This window comes from Carya illinoinensis, chromosome 9, assembly GCF_018687715.1.
Source record: "Carya illinoinensis cultivar Pawnee chromosome 9, C.illinoinensisPawnee_v1, whole genome shotgun sequence".
NCBI classification, from domain to species: Eukaryota; Viridiplantae; Streptophyta; class Magnoliopsida; order Fagales; family Juglandaceae; genus Carya; species Carya illinoinensis.
In genome coordinates, this window is record NC_056760.1 from 12,556,032 (window position 1) to 12,580,929 (window position 24,898).

A 24,898-nucleotide genomic window follows, 5' to 3' on the forward strand; every position below is an offset into this window, starting at 1 on the left:
TTAATATCGACTTTGTTTGTACGTAATAAAACTCAAAAATTAAACTCATATCAGTCTTAAAAAAATTAAATCATTTTACATCTTTACCATATTTTACATCCTTCAAAATTAAAACCATATAAATTTTATATCCCTCTAAATAAATATTAAAAAAATCAAATATAAAAAATAGTAATAAGTAGATAGTAGAAAAATGATAACTCTATTATTTTTCCAATCATGCACAAACATATTTGGAAAATAAATAAGCTCTTTGGAAACGGGAAATTTGCTTCCTAATTAATTTAATCAACAGCAAACGTGACCACCATAAACTAATAATTTATGTGATTTTTTTTTAATTAATTCCATATAATAACGTGTCGTGACGGATTATGAACGAAGCCATCAAAGTCAAGAAGTCCAACATCCTACGCGCAGTAACAGATTGAAAATACAGATTGAAAGCAGAGAAAAGTTGCCAAGCTTTTCCAAGTCAATAACCCACAACTTTTCCCATTTCTTTTCCCCGGAATTAAATAAATCCAATCGTCTCTCTGATTCTTTGGGTTTTATTTTTTTTTCCCTTTTCGGGGTTGGTTTTGTTTTCTTGTCTTGCTCTGCAATTTCCTGAGTTTCCTTCGTTCTTTCCTCTCCTTCGATCCTATTTAAGTTCCATCTCAAATGTTTTGTGCTCTGTTTCTGAAATTTTCGTTCGTTCTATTCTCTTCGTGTTTTCATTCCAATCGATAAAAATCTTGATGGTCAAAGCCAGCAATTTTCGCAGCATTATACGTGCAAAAATACTACCATTTTCTCCTGAAGTTTTATCTTTTTAGGGGATTATTCAAATTCCCGGTTTCTTCTTAACTCTGCTTTAATGTTTTGTTCGTCAATGAAGAACCCTCAAGTCCCACATTTACCCAAATAATCTCTCTTTTATCCATAATAATTCTACAAATCTCCTTTTGATCTTACATATATAAAAAAAGAATGAAGCTTTTGGTGCGTGTTATCGAGGCTCGGAATTTACCGGCAATGGATTTGAACGGGTTAAGTGATCCGTACGTGAGGTTGCAGCTGGGGAAACAGAAGGCGAAGACCAAAGTGGTGAAAAAGAGCTTGGATCCCCTGTGGGACGAGGAATTCGGGTTCCGGGTCGACGACTTGAATGAGGAGCTACTTGTCTCTGTTTTGGACGAGGACAAGTACTTCAACGACGACTTTGTCGGGCAGCTCAAGGTGCCGGTGTCCCGGGTCTTTGATTCGGACGACCAGTCGCTTGGACCTGCTTGGTACTCTCTGCAACCAAAGAATAAGAAGTCCAAGAACAAGGACTGTGGTAATGTTCGATTTCTTTTTGTTCATTGCGGTCTTTAAGTTTTTGATGTCTTTCCATAAGTAAGTTGCCATGCTGCTTGTTTCAAGCCTGCAATTCGCTCTTCGTGGTAATGCTGTATTTTATGTTTGTTTAATTTTGTAGCTATTGACTGCTTAAGTTTTCTCTTTCTTTTCAATTGCTATGCTTTGAGGTTTTAAAGGCAGCATTTGGGTATTTTTGGAATTGTGAGCTTTCTTTATTTACTTTCCCGTTTTGGTGGAGAAAAATTTAATTGCATCACTTATTTACAATACCCAGGCCAAAGTGTTGTCATGAAAAGGATAATCTGCTTCTGTATTTTGAGTTCAGAATTGGATTGCACCACTTAATTTTCGGTAATTCTTTTGTTAAAATGAAATATAGTTCCATGGTCTGAAGTTAAGAATTCAAATCCTAACATGGTTGAAGTAGTCTCTTAGGTAGTCTTTAACTCACTCGAGGAAAGTGTAATTGTCATGATATTTTCCTGCAGGAGAAATTCTTCTCACAATATACTTCTCTCAAAATAATTCATTCTTGGATTTGAATGGCTATGCCGATCATGGGTCACAAGTGAGAAAGCATGCAGATGAAACAACTGATTCACCTTCGAGGTCTTTCAGTGGCCCACTGGACTCACCTTCTGCAGTGAGACGTGAAGAAGTTGCATCCTCTAAGGAAGATAAGTCTGGTGCACAGAAGACCTTTGCTGGCCGAATAGCTCAGATGTTCAATAAACATTCAGGTGCAGCTTCTTCGTCCACCTCCAGTAGAACCATTGACATGCCAGAGCCATCTGAAACGTCTGTATCTGACGTTTCTGAGAACAAGTCCGATGATCAGTCTTCTTCTGATACATTTGAAGAATTGATGAAGGTGATGGAGTCAAAGGATCAAGATAGTGAAATTCCAATCAATTTACCTGGAGGAGTGGTTCTTGACCAATTGTATCAGATTGCACCTGCAGACCTGAACTCTCTACTATTTTCACCTAATTCAAGTTTTTACAAATCATTAGCAGATCTACAGGGATCTACAGAACTGCTAATAGGGCCTTGGAAATTCGAAAATGGTGGTGATAGATTGAAAAGAGTGGTTAGTTACATTAAGGCTGCTACTAAATTAATCAAGGCTGTGAAAGCTACTGAGGAGCAAATGTATCTGAAAGATGATGGGAATTCTTTTGCAGTTCTTTCAAGCGTGAGCACTCCCGATGTCATTTACGGGAACACTTTTAAGGTAGAAGTGCTCTACTGCCTTACACCAGGGCCTGAACTGCCGTCTGGAGAACAATCTTCCCATTTTGTAGTATCATGGCGAATGAATTTTCTACAAAGCACCATGATGAAAGGAATGATAGAAAATGGAGCCCGTCAAGGTTTAAAGGAGAGTTTTGAGCAGTATGCTGGTTTACTATCTCAGAGTGTTAAGCCTGTCGACTCTAAGGAACTTGGGTCGAATAAGGAACAGGCTTTGGCATCACTACAGGTGGAGCCCCAATCAGATTGGAAATTAGCTGTACAGTACTTTGCCAATTTTACGGTAGTTTCTACAATTTTTATGGGATTGTATGTACTTGTTCACATCTGGCTGGCTACACCCAGCACAATTCAAGGGCTCGAGTTTGTTGGGCTTGACTTGCCAGATTCGATTGGTGAATTCATAGCATGTGGCATCCTGGTTCTTCAGGGCGAACGGCTACTGAGGATGATTTCGCGCTTCATGCAGGCCAGAGTGCAAAAAGGTAATATCACCTGGATAGTTGCCCTTTTTTATTAGTGACAAACCTAGCAAAAAAAGAAAAGAAAAGAATATCACCCCTCTCCATCTGAGTCTCTGAGGTGTCTATAATCAGTCTATATTGTCAGTGGTACTAAAAATGCCATCAGTAAATATTTGAAGCAGAGAGCTGAACGCTCTATTTTTTTTTTCTCTTTCAATTACTGCTCTCACTGTTTCTGCATTTTCCGTTTCTTGCATTTTAGCATTTGGAGGATTCTTCTATGTCTCAACTGCCTAAAGACCTTATTGCCTTGAATCTGTATCTCTCTATGACATTATTTCTTTCATTTTGAATATGACTTATTTTCTTTATGTATCCAAATTAAAAGGCAGTGATCATGGAATCAAAGCACAAGGAGACGGCTGGTTGCTAACTGTTGCCTTGATTGAAGGAAATAATTTGGCAGCCGTTGATTCAAGTGGGTCCTCTGACCCATATGTTGTGTTTACTTGTAATGGGAAAACTAGAACCAGCTCAATCAAGTTCCAGAAATCTGATCCTCAATGGAATGGTGAATATTATTTTCTTCTGCATCATTGTTCTGCTCATATCGTTATCTCTTATATTCTGTTACAGTGTGGATCTTACAGTAGTTGGATAATCTTTATCTAAATATGTTCTGAATCTGAATTTTCACCTGTTTGTTTTTCTTCTTGTTACCTTGTTGCTTTTTGCAGAAATATTTGAATTTGATGCAATGGATGAGCCTCCTTCTGTACTGGACGTGGAAGTTTATGATTTTGATGGACCTTTTGATGAAGCTACATCTCTGGGACATGCTGAAATAAACTTTCTGAAAACTAATATATCAGCTCTAGCTGATGTGTGGATTCCCCTTCAAGGAAAGTTAGCTCAGGCATGCCAGTCCAAGCTTCACTTAAGAATTTTCTTGGACAATACTAGAGGTGTGAATGTTGTTCAAGAGTACCTAAGTAAGATGGAGAAAGAGGTGGGGAAGAAGGTACATGCCAATTCGGCTTTGGAAATCCACATTGCTATGTGCATTTTTGGGTGTTTTTTAAGCGTTACACTTGGCTTGCCTACTTCTATTACTAATTTCAACTGAAACTTTTGTAGATAAATGTACGGTCTCCTCAAACAAATTCAGCCTTTCAAAAACTCTTTGCGCTTCCACCAGAGGAGTTTCTCATTAATGACTTTACCTGTCACCTCAAACGGAAAATGCCTCTGCAGGTGCTGTTGCCATGATTTAATCATGCTGAAAGTTTAAGATTACACACTTCCTTTAAACCATTTTAATCTTTAAGCTGTAGCTGGAAAAATTAAATGTTGCCATCTTGCCTTTCTTGAGTTTAACTGATGCAGGCTTCCATCTCATCAACTTGCAGTTGTTTCTTTGCAGGGTCGCCTATTTCTATCAGCAAGAATAATTGGGTTTCATACAAATTTATTTGGACACAAGACAAAGTTCTTTTTCCTTTGGGAGGATATAGAAGATATCCAAGTTGTTCCACCTACTCTGTCATCAATGGGGAGTCCAGTTGTTGTCATGACTCTCCGGCCAGGCAGAGGTATGGATGCCAGGCATGGGGCAAAGACACAAGATGAGGAAGGCAGGCTGAAGTTCCATTTCCAGTCCTTTGTGTCCTTCAATGTAGCACATAGGTAACTAAATAAAAGAGCATCTTATAATGGAACATGCTCACTTCTTTAAGCTAAAGTGAAGTTCTCCAATTACATTTTTCCTCAGCTCTATCATTTTTTTTGTTAGATTATATTTATTTTGCTATCCTATTTGGCCTTTTTTGTATCGGGTTCAAGCTCCTTAATCTAGACTTCTATCAAGTGCTTTTCACTCACACACTTCTTGATGCATGCCTGCATGACTTGACCATTCTTAATGATTTTATGCCCTATGGTTGTCGTTCATAAAAAAATGCTCTAGGGTTGTCATTTTTATGCTTCCTGTAACTTCTATCAAGTTCATTCACTTAAAGTCATGGCCCTATCTTATTTAAACTTTGCGGCAGTATTTTTAAATTTCTTTTTATTTGATCATCCAGCAACAAATATAACTTTATTGCTTCTGAGATAGACATTCTCGTACTTGTAAATTCTTTTTAAAATTTCAGTTTATTTTGGATTTCTTTTTCGTATATTCCTGTATGTTTCGGCACATTTTGGTTCATTCCATCTTTGTCAGTTTACTTGTACAGGTACTTTTTTTGATAGATTTTATTTTTGCCACTTGCATTTTTTTCCCGTGTGGGGTATTTCAGCTGTAATGAAGAGCATGTACAAAATACTGTTCCTTTAATGTAAGAAAAAAATTATGCTATTTTTTTTTTTAATTTTAATAAAAAAAACTGTGATTACTTTCATTAAATCCATGTTGATCCTTTTGTTTGGTCAGGCCATGATAGTCTGTTCAACATCAGAATAATTTGACACTTCTGCTTGCCATTCATGTTTAATGCCATAGCAGTGAATCAACTCATTCTATGGCCATCTTGTCCTTATGTACTTCAATTCTCTACTAGAGCTTGCGTCAACTTATACTCAGCTGACATAAATTCCATTGCATTCAATGGGCATATTGTTTGATCTGCTTAGTTAGCAACCACATCATACTTTATAATGTTGGATATCTACACTAAAATTAGATACTAGAAGATGTATATTTGAAACGATCTGCACCCATTTTCTCTTATCAGAATCGTCTTTCTGTCATTTCCCAAGTCATGCTTAGACTGTATTGATGATCTCCTTTCATTGTCTTGAAATGCTGAAGAAGGCTTAACTTATTGATGCATGCTTAATTAGTAAGTGAATAGCATCTGAAGATAAAAAGGAAAAAGAATCCATTCAATCTCTGATTTTGATTTGAAGCATTTGATGGTGCTCAATAGGACAATAATGGCTTTATGGAAAGCTAGATCTTTGAGCCTTGAGCAGAAGGTGCAAATGGTAGAAGAAGAATCTGAAGCCAAAAACCTCCAAACTGAAGAGGGTGGGTCCTTCTTGGGCCTTGATGATGTCAGCATGTCTGAGGTTTATTCTTCTGCTCTATCTGTCTCTGTAAGCTCTCTCTCTCTAGTTATATACTTGTAAATATTTTATAAAGATGCAGTCAAATGTGTGGTTCTTAGGACTAGATCTCTTCTTATTTTGCTTTTCCACTAATACCCATGCTGCGCCTCAGAAAATGAATATCCCTCAATTTCCTTCTAGAGATTAGTGTTTGTGTGTGAGCAGATATGTGTGCAGGAGCATGAGTGCACACAACCCAACCCTTGCTTATCCCTTTTTTTTTTTTTTTTTTTTTTTTTGGTTTTTGGTCTTTTTCTTAAAAAATCTAGTCTTAAATACTGTAAGTCTTCCCTTAATGTCTGACCATCAAGTTTGTTTGTTGGTGATTTTAGGCGAGTTTCTTTGTGGAGGTATTCAGTGGGGGTATTCTGGACCGTAAAGTAATGGAGAGGGCTGGTTGTCTTAACTACTCTTACACCCCGTGGGAATTGGAAAAAGGTGATATCTACGAGAGGCAAATACATTACATATTTGATAAACGTATTTCCCGTTATAGAGGAGAGGTGACAAGTACTCAGCAAAGGTCCCCTCTTTCTGATAAAAAAGGATGGCTTGTTGAAGAGGTTATGACATTCCATGGAGTTCCACTTGGTGACTATTTCAATGTATGGCACATGAGTACTTAAATGTAAATTTGCTGCAGTGTCTCCCGTTCATCTTGTTTATTCCTTCCATTCTTGGGTAGGCGATATTGACCTGTCTCTTTTCTTATCTTTCAGCTTCATCTTAGATACCAAATTGAGGATTTACCCTCCAAAACAAAGGAGCAGTGTAATGTACGGGTGTTCTTTGGAATTGCATGGCTGAAAAGCACTAGACATCAGAAAAAGATTACAAAGAACATCCTGAATAATCTGCAAGATCGCATGAAGGTGATCTTCTTTGAAGTTGAGAAGGAGTTTGCAGCAAGATAGTGTATGGATTAACTGCATATTGTATTTCAAGATATAGGTTTTGATTGCAGAGGGCCGATGGAATTACTTTTATATGGAACTTTAGGATCGGACGGGTTGATTGCATCCCTTTTGTTCTTGTCGAGATTGATGCTCATTATCAGAACCGGGTGAAGATGGCAGCAAGTTTTGATAACATGGATTAGTTGGGAGTTATTTTTCATTTGACCTCTGACAGGGTAGGATATCCGATACTCCTTTTAGACATAACCGGTTTGTAAGCTGATTGGCAGAAGAATTTCAAATGATATATCCAAATGTTGTTAATGAAGAATTGGGGCTGGGATTACTAACATGTTGGAATTGTAGTCATACTAGTTATAGGAATATTGTTTGCAGCCTCTTGTACATACAAATGTTGTTTTGATGTAGTGTAGAGTTCTTTGACATGCTGTAATGCCATTTTAACAATGTGCAAAAATTATCTTGTGGATTAATACTAGACGTTTGTTTCATGTGGATATGTTGGCTTTGCTGTTGGTACGGCTTTAGTCAGATTCTAAGTTTGAACCCCACCTTCCCCCTTTTTGGCAAATGGCAATGGATGGAAAGCAGCATTAGTCATCCCAACCCTGTAACTCTTTGCAAGTCTTATCTGTTTGGGAAGCTAGAATTTAATGAGACTGTCTCTCCCGCTCGCTTAATGTACCAGCGAACAAAATATATGGACACTTTCTTCAAGTACAATATTAAGGGATAAAAAAAAAAAAAAAAAAAAACTAAAAGAAGGGGAGATCTTAGGAAAATCACATAGAACTCAAAGGTTGCATAATCTGTGAAGTGACCGATTCTTTATCCCTTTCTCTATGTTTTTTCCCTTTTTGAGAAGAGAAATGCTTTAGGCACAAAAAGGTCTTACAAAAATCTACAAATTGATATAGTTTTATATGATATATTAGATTGTAAAATTATTTTTAGTATAAGTAGATCTAATGTTTTAAGTTATATCAGTTTATAACTTTACTTTTGTAGAATCTTTTTGTAACTGTAACACTTCTCCTATCCTATAAAACTCCCTCTGTTTACAGGAGAGTAGGGATGAACTCCCTCCCTCCCTCTCATTTTTACCTCTATTTATAATGTTTTTTTTTTCCTTTATTTTAGTTTTCCTTTCATCTAGGTCAAACGTATATCTCGGGAGCATATTATCATATTCACTAGCTTCTAATCTTCAAAATATAATTATATTTAGAGATCTTTACACCTTCTAAACAGGGTTTTAAAACCCATCTAAATGGGGTTTCAAAGGATCCCATAATTTAAGGTGGACATAAATTTCACATGCAATCGCATATCTATGTCTCTAAACATCATTAACTTAGGTCTATTCCACATCTATTGATAAGAGATCTAATATATTATGTTTTAAAAAGTGAGTAAATATGAGATTTATATATATAAAAAATTAATATTTTAATAATAGACTTAACTTTTTTTCAAAATGAGTATACGATATTTGCATAACTTATTACTGTATCTATCATTATTCATTTTTTTTTATTAACCCAAACATGGACTGGATCCAATTTGTTATATCTATCGGACATTTTTTATTTTTTATTTTTATTTAGTCTTGATCTGTTATGCATCTCTTAGAGCATCCACATTGACTTCATCAAAATTATCTTTAAAATTTGATGAAAAGTACAAATTTTTCATAAATTTAAAATCTTCTTATCCATAACTCCACATTAGATTAGTTATTAGATTCATCAAAATAATAATATAATATTATTTTTTTAATAATAATTTTTTTTTCATATTTTGCTATTAAACCTACTATATGCCAAATTTTAAATGATTAAAGCAAAACCACAGCCGAGAAAATGTAAGAAAATAATTAAACCAAACGCCAGAGTCCTAACATTCACCAAGATTTTTTTAACTAAAACAAATGCATTTTGACAAAAGTATTCTACTTGGCAGAGTCAAGATCTTTTTCATCTCCAAGGAATCAAAGATAAAATCAATTCTTTCCACGAAACATGTTTACTTTTTTGAATTTTCATTGAATTTACGAGAGTCTAAACAGAGAAGCATGGCTTCTAGAAAAAGAAAAGAGTCAGTCGAACAGAACAAAATAAAGCAAAGTAAAGATAGCAGACTTTTAGACAAAAGAGAGCAGTATATGAAATAAAATGGAATAAAATATTCATAAAATGAGTATACAGAGTCTTTCATATTTGAAGGAAATGATAGAAATGCTGTAGGTTAAAATTTCCTATTATTTAGTTTAATTAATTCAATGCAGTTCTTATTTTTACATATTCATCATTTTATGTATTTTACTTGATTTTTGATGAAGCCAATGTTAATGTCAATGGTCTTAGAGTTATGTTTGCTCCCGCTTGCTCTTTTATTCTTTCTTATTATGAAATTATGAAATAGTAAAATTATATATAGTTTTAAGGTGTTTATATTTTTTTAGAAAAATAGATATCAATTATTAAATATTTTCTCTTAAAAAATGATTTTTTTATTATATAAATACTATATTTATTCAATTTTTTTAAAAAATAATTATTAAAACTTGCAACGAAAAATATGATTTTTCAAGTCAAATCCGATGATTATTAACGAAAAGTGGCATAAATAACACCTGATGTCGGTAAATTAGTTTTTGCCCTCCAATTTAAGACCCAATGACGCTTCTGCACTCCATTGCCCTCTCTCTCCCTAACTCCCTAATCCCAGAGGAGCCTGAGCCCGTAGCTGCAGAAACCCTAATTAGGCTTTAAGCTGCTCAGATTTTTTTTTTTTTAAATTTATTTCTTGCAATATTTTGGTTTTAACCTCTGTGACTTTCGTATCACCAATCATCATCGTGTCGATGCTAAGCTTACTGTTTTGTTTTTTAAGCTTAGGGTTTCTGCAAAGCATGTGCAAAATCGACGCTTTGGGGTTGGGTTTCGTAGTGAATTAGGTGCTGCTGGATCTCTGGGTTTCGTTTTGTAGCTAGTTTTCGCTGTTAATTCTAAAATTGCATTTTAGCTAAGCTTGCTTTCATGCTGTTATTTTATTATTAATCAGGTGTCTGATTAAGGAAAAAGGTAAGAAAAAGAAATGTATGGAAGAGCTGGTCTTGATCGATTCAAGAAAGCTCAATCCTTGGAACCATTCTCGGTGACTCTCAACAGTTCCGCTGCCAAACCCAATACCCACTTGGCCCCTAACTCTAAGGCCTCACTTTCAAGCCCCACCTTGCAGCAGCACCATGTTTCTCAAGAGGTGGGGCAGACGCAACAGTTAACTCAGGTGGGAGGAGGCCAATCGACTTGGCAACCACCCGACTGGGCCATTGAGCCTCGTCCGGGAGTCTATTACCTCGAGGTTTTGAAGGATGGAGAGGTTCTTGATAGGATTAATCTAGATAGGCGGCGGCATATCTTTGGGAGGCAGTTTCATACTTGTGACTTCGTTCTTGATCACCAGTCGGTTTCACGCCAGCACGCGGCTGTCATTCCTCATAAGAATGGAAGGTTAGACATCTTTTCTCAGTCCTCCCCTTGACATGATTTTCTATTTTAGTTGTTATAGCCGTTCTTCGGATAAATAATGTTCTCTGAAATGATGTTAAAATAGAATATTAGAGACTCCACAGAAGAGTTTTTAAAATATTTTTTTCCATTTTAGCATTCAACTGAATGATATATAATGAATTTTAGAAAAGTGTGGATGGGATAATAAATTAAAATACCATAAAATATGAACCATTTAATGTAGAATAATCGCTAGGATGATTTATTTTAGGTAATAAGGGTAATCCTAAGCTGAACCATATATGATATATTTGATGATTACAAGCAAAAGTTTGCTTGGAAAGAGTGTGGGATTGGCTTGCTTATTCGGTGGATGGAAAGTTAATTGGTGCAGCTGCAATTTAGTTTAATTTGTATACTATTTCATCAATTAAAAAATCATAATCTTCTTGAGAAAGAACAAAAATTAGCTCAGCATAAAACCAATCTTTATCATATCAGGTTCTTGTTCAATCTTATTGAGTTTTCGTTTGTTGTTCCAGAAGTCCATTAATTGTTCTGAGGTAAAATAATCTGTTGTTGCCCTCTATGATGGCACGAGCACACACGATTTATACTTGTACTGACATGATCATTGCTTGTTACTTGTTGTTGAACATGATTCAGTGTTGTGGAGTTTGGAAGTTCTTCCCATGCATTTGTGGCATCATTTTATCTGTTATCTTTTCTACAGCATATATGTACTTGATTTGGGATCTGCTCACGGTACATTTGTTGCAAATGAGCGCTTAACTAAAGATAGTCCTATGGAGCTTGAAGTGGGGCAGTCTTTGCGGTTTGCTGCATCAACAAGAACATATATCTTGAGAAAGAATGAAGAGGCTCTTTTTCCTCGGCCTCCTCTGCCTACAGAGATTAATTTACCACCGCCTCCTGATCCATCTGATGAAGAAGCTGTAGTGGCTTATAACACACTTCTGAATCGTTATGGTCTGAGCAAGCCAGGCCTACTGTCTAAATCCATTGAATCTGATGGCTCAGAAGCGGGAAGAGATGACAGGCAGCAATTAGAGAGGCCTAGTAAGAGAAAAAAGAAGCTAAGAGTGGCTTTCCGGGATCAAGTTGGGGGAGAGTTGGTTGAAGTCGTTGGGGTTTCTGATGGTGCAGATGTCGAAACTGAACCTGGTCCAGTAGGCATGAAAGAAGGAAGTCTTGTTGGAAAATACGAGTCCCTTGTACAGTCTACAGTAATTCCCAAAGGAAAGCCACAGTCCTCTGTGAAAGAGGACCCTACTTCCCAGAAAGGGGTGACTCATAAGCTACAGGAAGTCTTGAATAAGGTCAAAACCACTTCAAAAAGCGGGATTTATGATGATCTCTATGGGGAATCATTTTCTGGAAAAGTAGGTTTTTCCTGGGCATATCCCTCTGTTAGTTCTGGTGGTGGACCGGATTCTACTATTAAAGATATCCAAGGGAAGGCATCTAGTGGGAATTCAGGTAATGTTGATGACAATGATGACGATTTATTTGGTGACTAACTGATGTGCGCTGAATCGGATGTGGAAGGCTTTGTTGTTGTCCTGTTGTTGGGTTTGATAATGTGATTGAGTTTTGAGAAGCTGGATTTCCTCAAAATTATGTGAAACTGCTTGCTTCCCTTGAAAATGGGAAAATATGTTGTAATTCATCAACAAATTTTCTGCATGGCCCTCCAGGGTCCAGTGATTCTTAAATCTCCAAGACAGTTTATAACCAAAGGCTGGGGACTCTGAACTTGTATTTTACCCAAGAGGCAGAAAGAATTGTATTTTTTTGGTGTTTTCTGCTTATTCCTTTGGTCATGCTTAAACCTGTGGTAATGTGCTTTTATTGGTCTAACAATAATGAAGCTCATGATGATAGGTTGCATATGATGGGGCAACCAAAGGTACTTCCCTTCGACCATAACAGAAGTGAAAACAGAAAACATAACTCAGCTGGAATTGCTATGAATGATCATTCATAGATGCTTAGCACGTATTATATTTTCCACGGTGTCCAAACAAAATGTCACAGGAATGCAAGGTTTAGTGTGCTTGATCACCTCTAGCAAACTTCAAATGCACTGTCTCTTATATTTCTTCTGAAAATCTGCCAACATTTGTTTTATTTTTTGTGTCCTTATGGGGATTAGTGTCTTGTAATTATTAGACAGTTAGTGAAGAGGTTAGTGTCTTTAAGTTGCCCTTGTGTAGTAGGTCGACAGGTGATTCTTAACACATCGTGTGGGCTTGACTATTATATTTTAATATTATTATTGTATAGGAATTTGAAAAAGTTAAATTGAGATTTGAAAAAAATTGAATTGTTTATTATATTTTATATGAGAATTTAAAAAAATTTTAATTATGAGATGAGAATTTTATGTTTGAAATAAAAATTTTGAGTGACCAAACCGAACCGTATCTCATACAACTGCTTTGGTATTCTATGCCTAATAGAAGTGTGTCGCTGTTTCCCCAGCTTCATATCCAACATTCTTTTGGTTCCACTTATCAAAAAACATTCTTTTGGTTCCAGTCGGCCATGAGAAAGGTAGTTCTTGGGTGGGGGAAAATACAGCAATCCGATTTGTCTAGATCATATTTCTTAAGCAGTTGACCATCAATTTTCTAATCTTCTAGCAGAAAGAAAGATATTGATCTTCGAGTTTAATTTATTATTCTTAATTGTGTCTATTGATGTGATGGATACTAAATAAAAAATCACTTAAATTGCTCTACATCAGCCGCATGGCAGGTGATGAAAATCCTAGATCTAGAATTTATGGTATGGTGCAAGGAAATTATTAGAAGCCTTTGGTTTTCTTTGTAGGCTGGAAGGGAGTGTGAATGAAAATTATATATATTCCAATGTGAATGTACCGCATGATCATGACTCATCTTAAATCCCCAGCCGACGACCAACTTTAAGGGCTCCTTAAAGTTGAAACAGAGCCAATTCAATTGAATTTGAGCCAGAGGCTTAGAATCTGGGCATGCCCTTGGTTTTGCATTTGAGCTGTCATATCCTAGGGCTAGCCTGATGTGATAGCAGGAATACGTAACCCCACCCGGATTAAAGATAGTGGATGGCCGGTTTGCAAGCTGTCTTTTTTCGTAAAATTTCTCAATTTTATTTTAAAGTATCTTATCCCAATTTTTAAAATTATTTTTAAATTTTAATTAGAAATCACATTTTATAATTTTATTTTAAATTTTACTCACTTTTAAAAAATTTTCTACATCACATTTCTGATTTTTTTATTATATTAAAATAATATTCTTCTATTCTTATAATATTAATTTTTTCTCTTAATCCATTTCCATTCTTAACTACTAATTATTTGTCTTTTTCTTTTATTTTCAAATATCACGTTTTATTAATTTTATAAAACTTTATACGATTCCTATGTCCGGGATACAATAAAAATAATACATTTTTTAATATGTGTATTTTATAATGTGATAATATTTTTTATTATGATTTTGTCTACATATATAATGGTAATATTTTATTTACATTTATTTAAAGGTAACATTTTTGGCCTTTTATACAATGGTAATATTTTTTTCTCTTCCTCAAACGGTAACACATCTTTTCCGTGTGACGATAATAACATTTTTTCATTATTTCTTCAACGGTAACATTTTTTATTCTATATATAACAGTAACTTTTTTCCTATAAATAGGATTTTTGCTTCCATTCATATTCTCCAAACTCAAGTCTGATTTGATCTAAAAATTAAAATTTTTCATTTCGGTCTCATCTTTCACTCTCTTCATTAAATGGCTCATTTGTTTTAACTTATTTTTTGAAGATGAGTTAGATCTTGCTCTGAATGACGATGACGAATCTACATCGAGAAATCGTGGCAATAGCCAATTCGGCATGATCATATTCAACAGCACGAAAGCCTTTTTCACGATTATTTCGCAGAAAATTTAGTATACCCCTCGAATCTATTTTGAATAAGACTTCAGATGAATTGTCTACTATTTTTTTGTATTTGTGATACCTCATATGGTAAGAATAAGGGTAAGTAGTACATGTGATCCCACATTACTTGGGAGGGAGAAGTTCTTGCTCTTTATAAGATTCCAATAGAGTTCCAATTATATCATTGACTAGTCATTTTGAAGTATAGGCTATGTAGTTTGGGTCTTCCATTGAGGCATTATAAATGGTATCAGAGCCTATTCTAACCAGAAATATAGGACTTAAGCCATGCCACCTACCACAAATCGGTCTGATGAGGATGTCGGGAATTTAAGGGTGGTAAATTGTGATACCTCATATGATAAGAATAATGATAAATGGTGAATGTGATTCCATATTACTTAGGAAGGAGAATTTATTGCTCTTTATAAAGTTCTAATGAGACACAAATTGTAACAGCCCGCTAGAAATTCAATTGTGAAATTTCTATTAACTTTAGGAACCTCGTGAAAACCCCATAAGTTTTCACGAATCCATTAATCGTATAGGTTTTTGTCTAACTACATAGTTAGTGTTATTATTTACTATGGTATCAGAAGTGCGTTTTTGATTATTGGAGATAGTTAGAAGTGTCAAAATGTATTATGGTTTGTGCCATTAGACTCGAAGGGTTATTTAAAGTCTTATGGCGCAATAACATTTTTTTTCATATTTTCGGACAAAACGTCTGTTCAAAACTGTAGATATTATTGGATAAAAAGAAATATCTTGAGGTAATTTTCATAAATATTATTGGGTAAAAATATTTTGAGTTGATTTTTATAGATATTATTAGATAAAAATATCTTAAGTTGATTTTTTGTATATACTATTGGATAGAATATTATGAGATAATCTTTTATAGATATTTTGGGTAGGAGAAAACTACACTCAACTCTCAACTCCAGCCTCATCTCTTCCATATCTCATCCATAAGTATCTCCAGCCACCTCTCCCCATGAAATTATCTTCATTTACACTTTCCATTGAAAGAATATCAAACACTCTCTCTCGGACAGCTTTTAGGAGGTCTTTTGCACACCCATTTCGAAGCTTTTGTAAGTATTTTATCATAAAGTCTCATTCATATAAGTTGTTCCTTTTTTAGTCTAGTTTACATGGATATCTTATTTACCCCATTTGAAGATCATTTGATCAGTCAAATATTGTGTAAACTATAGAAAGGTCATTCTGGGAGATAAACTGGAGAATATGTTATAGTTTGGAGTTTTTGACCAAGCTAATGGATAGATATTGGTCCGAAATTTTTATGGAGTATTGTTAACATGTGTATATGATTATTGGTTGAGGATTTTTGCACGATTAAAGGTTTTGATGAAAGATTTTCTTAGATTTATAAACTTAGAAACTGGAAGAGGAAAAACAGTTTCTGTTTTGAGAAAGTTTAACTCTTTGGTGGTCTAAACCTATTCCAATGACTTTGATAATTTTATTGGAGGATCCTAAGCATCTTATATACATGTTATATTATTATTTTGAAGATATTTGATGTTAGTTTTAAAGATATGAAATTTTATGCAAAGAGATATTCAGATAAGACAAAGTGTGGATATTCTTGGCTAAATTTATGTTTTGATTAATTCTAACCATGTGATCTTGAATTAGAAGTTTATATATATTGTAGGACATCTTTTTAAACCATGTGATGGTTTGGTTTGAAGATCATATATTTATAAGTCATAGATCAAGAGATTTATCAAAACTAGGTGAGGAAAAAGTTTTTGTTTTTGGACTAGTGTGTAAAACCAAAAACTCCAAATGTTATTTTGTGATTTTGGTGACTTTAGTTCAATAATTTAAAGCATGGTTGATGTTAGGATGATATTATGAATATGTTAGAAGTAAGATTTGATTTTTGAAATTCTTGGAGATGTTTTGATTTAAGGTCAAAACTTGTGATTCAAGTGCTTGGATCTTTTTACAAAAAAGTTTGGTGTTAATTATTATCTTTTTCTAAATGGATGTTTTAAGTATGGTTTTGAACTTAGGATTGGAAGATGTTTGTTGCAAAATTTTGGTTTAAGCATGAGTTTTGAAGTTGGAAGGAATTGCAACAAAAATCAAGAGAAATGACCTATGGATGTTTCGGCCATAGTGTGTTCTTCATAGTTGTGTTTTGTTTTAAATTTTTCTGAGTTGATATTTAAGTTTAGGACAAAATTTACATGAGGAATGTAAATTTTGGAAACTTTTGGAGTTAGTATGCAAAATCCTTAAGTTATGGGTAAAACGGTCATTTTCCCACATGTAGAGAGTAAAATGAAAATTTTACTCTTTAAGTTAGTATTTTCCACATTTCAAATTATTAGTGATTTAGTTCTAACTTTTAGAATCACTAATTACAGTTCCTCGTGGTCGCACTTGAAGTTTTATAAGAAACGTGGAGATCGAGATAAGTTAGCTTTTAACTTGCTAGCAGTCTACTGTGTATGTGTGCTAAGTAAAAGAACTACAGTGTATGTATGTGTATTATCATATATGTCATGCCATGCCAAGTTATCACGTAATTGTCTATTATACAGAATTTATTCTGTCATCAATTTTTTTATCTGTTACATAATATATTCTGTCATGTATTACTGTACCTTACAAGTACGTCATGCTAAGTATGCCATCTATTACATGTATGTCAAGTCATGTAATATTCACTGTTGCAAGTATGTCATGTTAAATATGTTGTCTATTATATGTTATGTCATGTTACGAAATATTTCTATCTCAAGTTAGTCATGTATTTCAAGTTATGTTCAAGTCACGTTATGTTACGTTAGGGCTTCAGTCATTTCGTATTCCAGTCACGTTTCATCTTGATTACTTATGTATGGGGTCACAGCAATTGTGGCGCATACACTACGTGAGACACAGCAATTGCGACACGTAGAATACATGGGGCCACAACACCTGTGGAGTATGTATTTGAGCAGTTAAAAAATAAGTTTCCGTAGAATACATGGGGCCACAACAACTGTGGAGTATGTATTTAAGCAGTTAAAGAATAAGTTTCCGTAGAATACATGGGGCCACAACAACTGTGGAGTATGTATTTACACGTAGAATACATGGGGCCACAACAACTGTGGAGTATGTATTTTTCATGTTAAGTAAAGTTTGTGTAGAATACATGGGGCCACAACAACTGTGGAGTATGTATTTTCACGTAGAATACATGGGGCCACAACAACTGTGGAGTATATATTTTTCATATTAATTCAAGTTTCAAAGCAAGTTCATGCTAAGTCAAGTTTCAGATCAAGTTCATGTCAAGTCAACTTCAGTTCATGTTTCAATTTAAGTTATGTCAATTATGCTATGTTGTACGCCAAGTTATGCTTTAATTATTTATGAATTTGATTATGCATTTATGCTTTTACTGTCATCCATGCATCATTAGCTTGTGTGGAAGTTTTTTGTTAACTTACTGAGATTTGTAATCAAATCTCACTTTGGTAGTCCCAACTACCATTCCCCCCGAATGGTAGATCTTGTTACAGGACCTGAAGGAGAACCAGGAGCTGATCAACTAGACACAGTTGACTAAGCGACGGTGCGACATCAATGTTAATATAGTAGTTAACGTAAATTACTACTTGTACAATGGAGTTGCATCTTTAGTACTTTTTGGATCATAACCATTTTGGACTAGTGTTGTGATCTATTCAATGGGTCTTTATGTATGAAATATGTTTTAAGCATTTGGGATATTTTCAATTTGGTGTATAGTATTGCTAAAGAAAAAAATTATCCGCTGCGAATATTGCATAATGTTAGATGCATGTTAGGAACATTGCATCTTATATGTCATGAACGGGGGCAGGTAACCTTGTGTTGCATGTCTCGACGCTTCAAATGTCCGTCCGATCCCAAACGAAATTTGGGGGCGTCACACCAATCATATCATTGACTAGTCTTTTTGGAATATAGACCATGTGGTTTGGGTCTTCTATTGAAGTGTTACAAATGGTATCAGAGTTTATCCCAACCAGAAATATAAGACTTGATCAATGACACATACAATGGATAGGCCCAACGAGGACGTCGGGAATTTAAGGGGTAGATTGTGATACCATATATGATAAGGGTATGTGGTGTATGAAATCTCATATTACTTGGGAATGATAATTTTTTACTATTTATAATGCTCTAATAGGGATCCAATTATATAATTGATTAGTTCATTTGAAGTATATGTCATGTGATTTGGGCCTTCCATTAGGGCATTACAATATTCAACATGAAGTAGAGGCTTACAAGTCCTACTTCATCCAGAAAAGAGATAATGCTGGAAAACTCGATTTATCTTTTATGCAAAATATAACCGCAACACTTAGAATGTTGGCGTATGGAGTAACTAGTGATTTCATAGATAGATACATGCGCATTGGAAAAAGCACCGCAATGGAAAGCCTCAAAAAATTTGTGAAGATAATTATAAGTGTTTTTTCAAATGAATATTTACAATCTCCAAATGTCAATGATATTACTCGATTGTTGATGGTTAGTGAACAATGGGAATTTCCAGGGATGCTGAGAAGCATTGATTGCATGTATTAGAGGTAGAAAAATTGTCCTACTGCTTGTAAATGTATGTACTCCAGTCATAGTCGTGAACTACCTATTATTTAAAAGCAATTGCTTCATATGATTTTTAGATATAGCATGCATTTTTTGGTATGCATGGTTCGCATAACGATATCAATATGCAGGAAAAATCTTTTATTTTCATGCAACTTGTCCAAGAGTGTGCTCTATCAGTAAATTACTCAATTAATGATAATGACTACATTATAGGGTACTATCTTGTAGATGATATTTATCCAAATTGATCAATTTTTGTAAAGATGATTCCAACTCCACAAGAGAATAAAAAGAAAATTTTTGCAGTAGCATAAGAATCAGCACGGAAGGATGTAGAGCCTGCATTTGGGGTTCTTCAATAATGATTTGTAATCATTCGTGGCTCTTCATGAATGTTCAAGGACAAAGAGCTAACAAATATAATGAAAACATGTGTTATTCTACATAACATGACTATAGAAAATGAGTGTGATGATGATCAGAGTCCGAACATCAAGTATAATTAAGTTGATGATATTCTAAAACTGTCGCGCAATCCAACAACTGAATGTATGGAATTTATTTAGTGTCATCATGAAATTAGAGATAGTTCGGCACATCATCAATTCCAAGCAGATTTAATTTAACATCAATGGCAATATTATTCCCAACAATAGGCTACCATTTTCTCTCGGATATTTTGTCTTCTGATTAGTAGTGACTATGTACTCCTACTTCAAGAACATGAAAATTATTGCTGTAATGTATTCATTACTTGTAATAGTTTAAGTAGTTATAATGCTAAACATTATCAATAGATTCTATCCATGCACAAAATAGTTGTCAACATCTTTAAGCTTTTAAAATAAATACCACCAAAGGTACAAAGTATAACATATATACATCCAATAGATTGACAATGAAAGTCAACCTCAGTCTCAAACTCATTGGTTCATGTTTAAAAAATTATAGAAATTTTTTACTTCAAACTAATAAGAAAAGAAATAAATTACATAATAAAACAAGTAAATTTTGTTTAGTATTATGTCTTGCTACAATTTTCCTTTGATGTTGCTGGAAATATATACATTGTAGTTCGGGCAAGCTACTCACATCTATCATCATTATTCGCTTCTCTCTTTCTCTCTCTCCAACCGCTCTCTCTCTGCTCTCTCATCCGCTTCCTTCTAGGCAAATTCTAGTTTCTTAACCTCCAACCTTAGTCTCTCATCCTCCTGTTGGATTTTATTTCCCTATCTTTCTCAAAGATATTGCATCTTCTTGGCCTTGTGCTAAAAAAACTCTTTCTCTTGAGCACATGACTCCTCGAGAAGAGTATACTTTAGCTTGCTTAGCTCAACAATCTCCTCTGTTGGCCTATTTTTGACCTTACGTTTTCCTTTCTTCGCTTTCCTTCCCACTGGCCTCTCCAATTTAATGATATCATTGTCCACAACATATTCGGCCTCAATACCACCAACTGAATCTACAACAGCTGTTGAGGTATGCGTCGGGGTTGGGGACATCGTTGACCTTCACTTTGGATTGTCCTTTGTGCAACGCTGAATCTATTTGGGTTGGTTTTTCAACAGGTGCTAATAATGCTCGAACTGAAAAGAGGTTTTCTCTAACAATTTGTACATTATTTTCGCTTTGTCAAACTTGCAATTTAAGAATAAAATGGCAAAATTAACCAACAGTTGGTAAAGGAAACATGGCTTATAAAAAAAGCACTCTTTTGCGAAAAACATATAAAAGTGGATGCTTATACCTTATCTTACTCGGTCATACTACTCTGATTCAATCCTTTCACTTGGGCTATTTTAGCACAAAATTTATTTGTCGCATTTTTAATGGCCAACAATTGATGTATTAAGGACCCAACACTCCGCTCATTTGTACTTTCTTTATACTGATTGAAGTATTCACTAATTTTTTCTTAAAGTTGAGTGTGTTTTTGGTCCGTTCCTTAGATGGCATCAACGCTAGTATTTAACCATGCCAAGACAAATAACTTGTCTTCTTTGGGGGGGTGAAGTTCGCACCCCTAGCTGATTTTCTTACGGAGAGAGGCTATACTTGGGGTGAGGGTGGAGAGTCATCAAAAGTCATATGAGATTATAGACTTTGACCACTGTAAGTATGGTTAATTTAAGGGTCCTGACTGAGGAGGTTGGTGAAATACATATTCATAGTTTTTTGAATCCATCTCTAAGAAATTGAACACACAATTGTTGGTAGACATGTTAGACAACATAGAACAATAGAGATGTGATTTTGCTAGCTAGCTTAAGAACTAAATGGTAACATACATGAAATTTGGCCCAAAGAAGACAAAAACCAGTTGCTATTACTTCTTGGTCGTCTGGTTTACCATGCCATGGAGGTATATGCAAGATTTCTTGTGTCCCCACGAGACTTTGTCATCATCACAGTAGAAGGGGTTAGAGAAGAAAAATCCAATACCAAGTATCATGCAAAATGAATAAGAACATAAAAACAAAAATGAGAAAGTAAGAGCGTTCCTATCCGCTTTCATAAAGAATGTGTATTCTATGGGGCTCAAAATGGTGTTTTTTTTTTTTTTTTTTTTTTTTTAGCATGTGTAAAACCCAAAGTCGAATGGTTGCAAAAAAAAAAAAAAAACCAGTTGCCTTATTGTGAAAACTATCACAAAATACTTGATGACCATTCAGGTTCGGATTACCTTGCCATACATCGAGCCCCATTAAACACTTTTGAATTAACTTCCTCCCATGGAATATTTAGAACCATCATCACAGTCTTACACTAGACATGCAACCTTGCAGAATAGGCCTAAGGAGATATCAATAGCTGTAAAGAACAAAGGTAGATCTAATCACCAAGGAGAGAAACAATATATGTCCAAAATCATGAGGGAATCTACTTGAAGGTGCCGGCATAAAATATTGTATAGAAATAAAAAAAGTAAAAGAGTCATGCCAATTAGAATCCATGAACATCTTTAAGCTAAAATAGTCTTGAAAGCAAACCAACATATTATCTCGAATGACTGCCAAACAATCTATGAATGAATGGAAAGGTTCAAAGAATTCAAACCAATAGCAGCTCATTTACTCTAAATTAGGTAATTCAAACCGACAATAGCTCATTTACTCTAAATTAGGTAATTCAGACCAACAACAGCTTAGTCCATGGGAACAATAATAAAGAAAGCACTGCATCAATTAATAACAATGTAATATCAATTTGCTCAAACCAACAAACACAACCAACGAAATTGTTCAAACCTAGATATTAATTAGATGATAACTGAAGTTAAACAAAGTGTTGCCCAGATGACTAACACAAGAAGAGGAGTAAATTAAGTTATATTTAAAAAAATAACAATTATAAATCAAATATACAATATAAAATATAAACAAAATACGAAATAGTAATAAATATAAAGAGTAAGGGTAAGAGAGAAGCAAACTCAGTATGTTAACAAGGTTCAGCCCCACTGCCTACGTCCTCGCCTCAAGCTACCCCTTGAGAATCCCCAAATTTACTATTCAACCTCTTTCAGGTGGAGATAGAAACCATTACACCTTTAAACAATACTGCTTCAAAGGATCCGTGTAAAACACCCTCTACACTTGCAATCACCTTACACGTGGTGATTCAACTATTCTCCATGTAGAACACTTTATACACGCACAAGGGTTATATACACTCTTTTTCTGATACAAGAGCTGATAGTGGGTAGGTTATCAGAAAACACTCATCAATGAGTGAAATAAGAACAATACAGCGCAAACTATATCTCTCAAAATGAACAAGGATTAAGGCTCAATGCTTAGAGAAGAGAGAATGAAAGCTTTGAATGAAAGTTGTATGCTCTGGATGTTGTGAATGTGAAGTTCTCAAATGATCTATTTATACGCATATGAGACTTCATATTCAAATTAAAAAAGATTTACATGTCAAAGACAATATCATTCACTTTTTCAAAAAATTCAAATAAAAGGTTATTCTTTTTCAATTGTCAAATACAACATCATTCTTTTTTCAAAAACTTCAAACCTAATATTTTACTTTTTGCATATGACAAAAGAAGCACACTTTACTTTTCAAAAAATTCAAACCTAATCTTTTTACTTTTTGCATATGACAAAAGGAGCACACTTTACTTTTCAAATATTTTAAACAAAATCATCTACCTTTTGCATAAGTCAAAAAAAGTATCAATCACTTTTGAAAAAATTCAAATAAAACATGCACATGTGAAATATAACAATCAATCATCTTTAATATTTTCAAAGTTCAATCCTTTAATCAAGGTATGCACATGTGAAAGATGACAATCAATCATCTTTCAAAATTTTCAATTTTAATTTTCAAAAATATTTATGCACATGTGGAAAATGTTTTTTTGATAAAATTAATTTTATGAAAAGAATTTTAAATATTAGTCTTTGATGTAGAAGGATTATCAAAGAAATTTTTATAAGATTTGTATTTTTGTTTTGGCATATATCCCAAACCTGCCTTGTCAAAAACACATCTTTAACTGCCAAGAAATTTTTCAAAATTTCTTTTTCCATTCGTAAAGTTTTCAACAATATTTTCTAAATCGGTTTTCTTCTTATTCAATTCAAGATTTTCATTTTTCAAAATGATACTTTCTTTTCTTAAAATATCAATTTCGTTTGTTAAAGAAGAATTTTTATTTTTCAAAGCAATATACTTGATACCTGTGAACCCAAGATTTCAAGTTTTGTGTAATTATATATCTACACATGGATTTTGATGACAACAAATAAATTCAAAGAATAAAATAGTCTCAAGCTCAAATTGTCTACACAATGGAGTCAAGTACATCAAGAAAACAAGTATGAGCAAAAAGGGAACAAGTTCACATTAAAATGATAGAGTAATGTTGTAAATCTCTTAAAAATTTGAAATTAGGATTAAGGTTCAAAACTAATATTTTATCATAAAGTATTAAAATACATTTTCTACATGTGCATGAATATTTTTGAAAATTAAAATTGAAAATTTTGAAAGATGATTGATTGTCATCTTTCACATGTGCATACCTTGATTAAAAGATTGAATTTTGAAAATATTAAAAATGATTAATTGTCATATTTTACATGTGCATGTTTTATTTGAATTTTTTCAAAAGTGATTGATACTTTTTTTAACTTATGCAAAAGGTAGATGTTTTTATTTGAAATATTTGAAAAGTAAAGTGTGCTCCTTTTGTCATATGCAAAAAGTAAAAGATTAGGTTTGATTTGTTTGAAAAGAAAAGTGTGTTTCTTTTGTCATATGCAAAAAGTAAAAGATTAGGTTTGAAGTTTTTGAAAAATGAATGATGTTGTCTTTGACAATTGAAAAAGAAAAATCTTTTATTTGAATTTTTTGAAAAAGTGAATGATGTTGTCTTTGACATGTGAATCGTTTTAAATTTAAATATGGAGTCTCATATGCCTATAAATAGATCATTTGAGAGTTTCACATTCATAACATCTAGAGCATACAACATTCATTCAAAACTTTCATTCTCTATTCTCTAAGCATAGAGGATAATCTGATTTGATATGATCAGGCTTATTGCATTTATACCAAATTAAAGTGTCATTTTTACCTGAATCTTTCTTGAAAAATTTTTTGAAAGATTTCCTCGAAAAAGTTTTATTTTTCTTTAAGAACCTCTGAATTCTTCTTGTTATCATCGTAACTTCTTCA

The 24,898-nt window shown here is 34.0% G+C and overlaps 2 protein-coding genes across 3 annotated transcripts; both read left to right on the forward strand.

Annotated features, from left to right (window-relative positions):
* Window positions 1-425: 425 nt before the first annotated feature.
* Window positions 426-7,587, forward strand: LOC122276238 (C2 and GRAM domain-containing protein At1g03370-like). 2 transcript variants are annotated; one of them, XM_043085811.1, is made up of 9 exons: window positions 426-1,321; window positions 1,833-3,083; window positions 3,451-3,633; window positions 3,800-4,083; window positions 4,200-4,316; window positions 4,486-4,748; window positions 5,993-6,161; window positions 6,506-6,801; window positions 6,893-7,031. In XM_043085811.1, exons 1-8 carry the CDS (start codon window positions 973-975, stop codon window positions 6,797-6,799), a joined length of 2,910 nt encoding a protein of 969 aa, XP_042941745.1. In that variant the 5' UTR covers window positions 426-972; the 3' UTR covers window positions 6,800-6,801; window positions 6,893-7,031. The 2 variants fall into 2 exon arrangements, with proteins under 2 accessions (XP_042941745.1, XP_042941744.1); XM_043085810.1 differs by having other exon boundaries at window positions 427-1,321; window positions 6,506-6,778; window positions 6,893-7,587.
* Window positions 7,588-9,744: 2,157 nt separating this feature from the next.
* On the forward strand, window positions 9,745-12,437 carry LOC122276653 (protein phosphatase 1 regulatory inhibitor subunit PPP1R8 homolog). The gene is made up of 2 exons (XM_043086527.1): window positions 9,745-10,605; window positions 11,339-12,437. Exons 1-2 carry the CDS (start codon window positions 10,190-10,192, stop codon window positions 12,144-12,146), a joined length of 1,224 nt encoding a protein of 407 aa, XP_042942461.1. The 5' UTR covers window positions 9,745-10,189; the 3' UTR covers window positions 12,147-12,437.
* The last annotated feature ends 12,461 nt before the right edge of the window (window positions 12,438-24,898 follow it).

What these genes read in the sequence shown, in the direction of transcription:
- LOC122276238 (XM_043085810.1), top strand. Translation starts at nt 973, where the DNA reads ATGAAGCTTTTGGTGCGTGTTATCGAGGCTCGGAATTTACCGGCAATG. An exon ending in GTCCAAGAACAAGGACTGTG is followed by an intron (nt 1,322 to 1,832) that starts GTAATGTTCGAT and finishes ATTTTCCTGCAG; the next exon opens with GAGAAATTCTTCTCACAATA. An exon ending in TCCTTCAATGTAGCACATAG is followed by an intron (nt 4,749 to 5,992) that starts GTAACTAAATAA and finishes GGTGCTCAATAG; the next exon opens with GACAATAATGGCTTTATGGA.
- LOC122276653 (XM_043086527.1), top strand. Translation starts at nt 10,190, where the DNA reads ATGTATGGAAGAGCTGGTCTTGATCGATTCAAGAAAGCTCAATCCTTG. An exon ending in ATTCCTCATAAGAATGGAAG is followed by an intron (nt 10,606 to 11,338) that starts GTTAGACATCTT and finishes TCTTTTCTACAG; the next exon opens with CATATATGTACTTGATTTGG.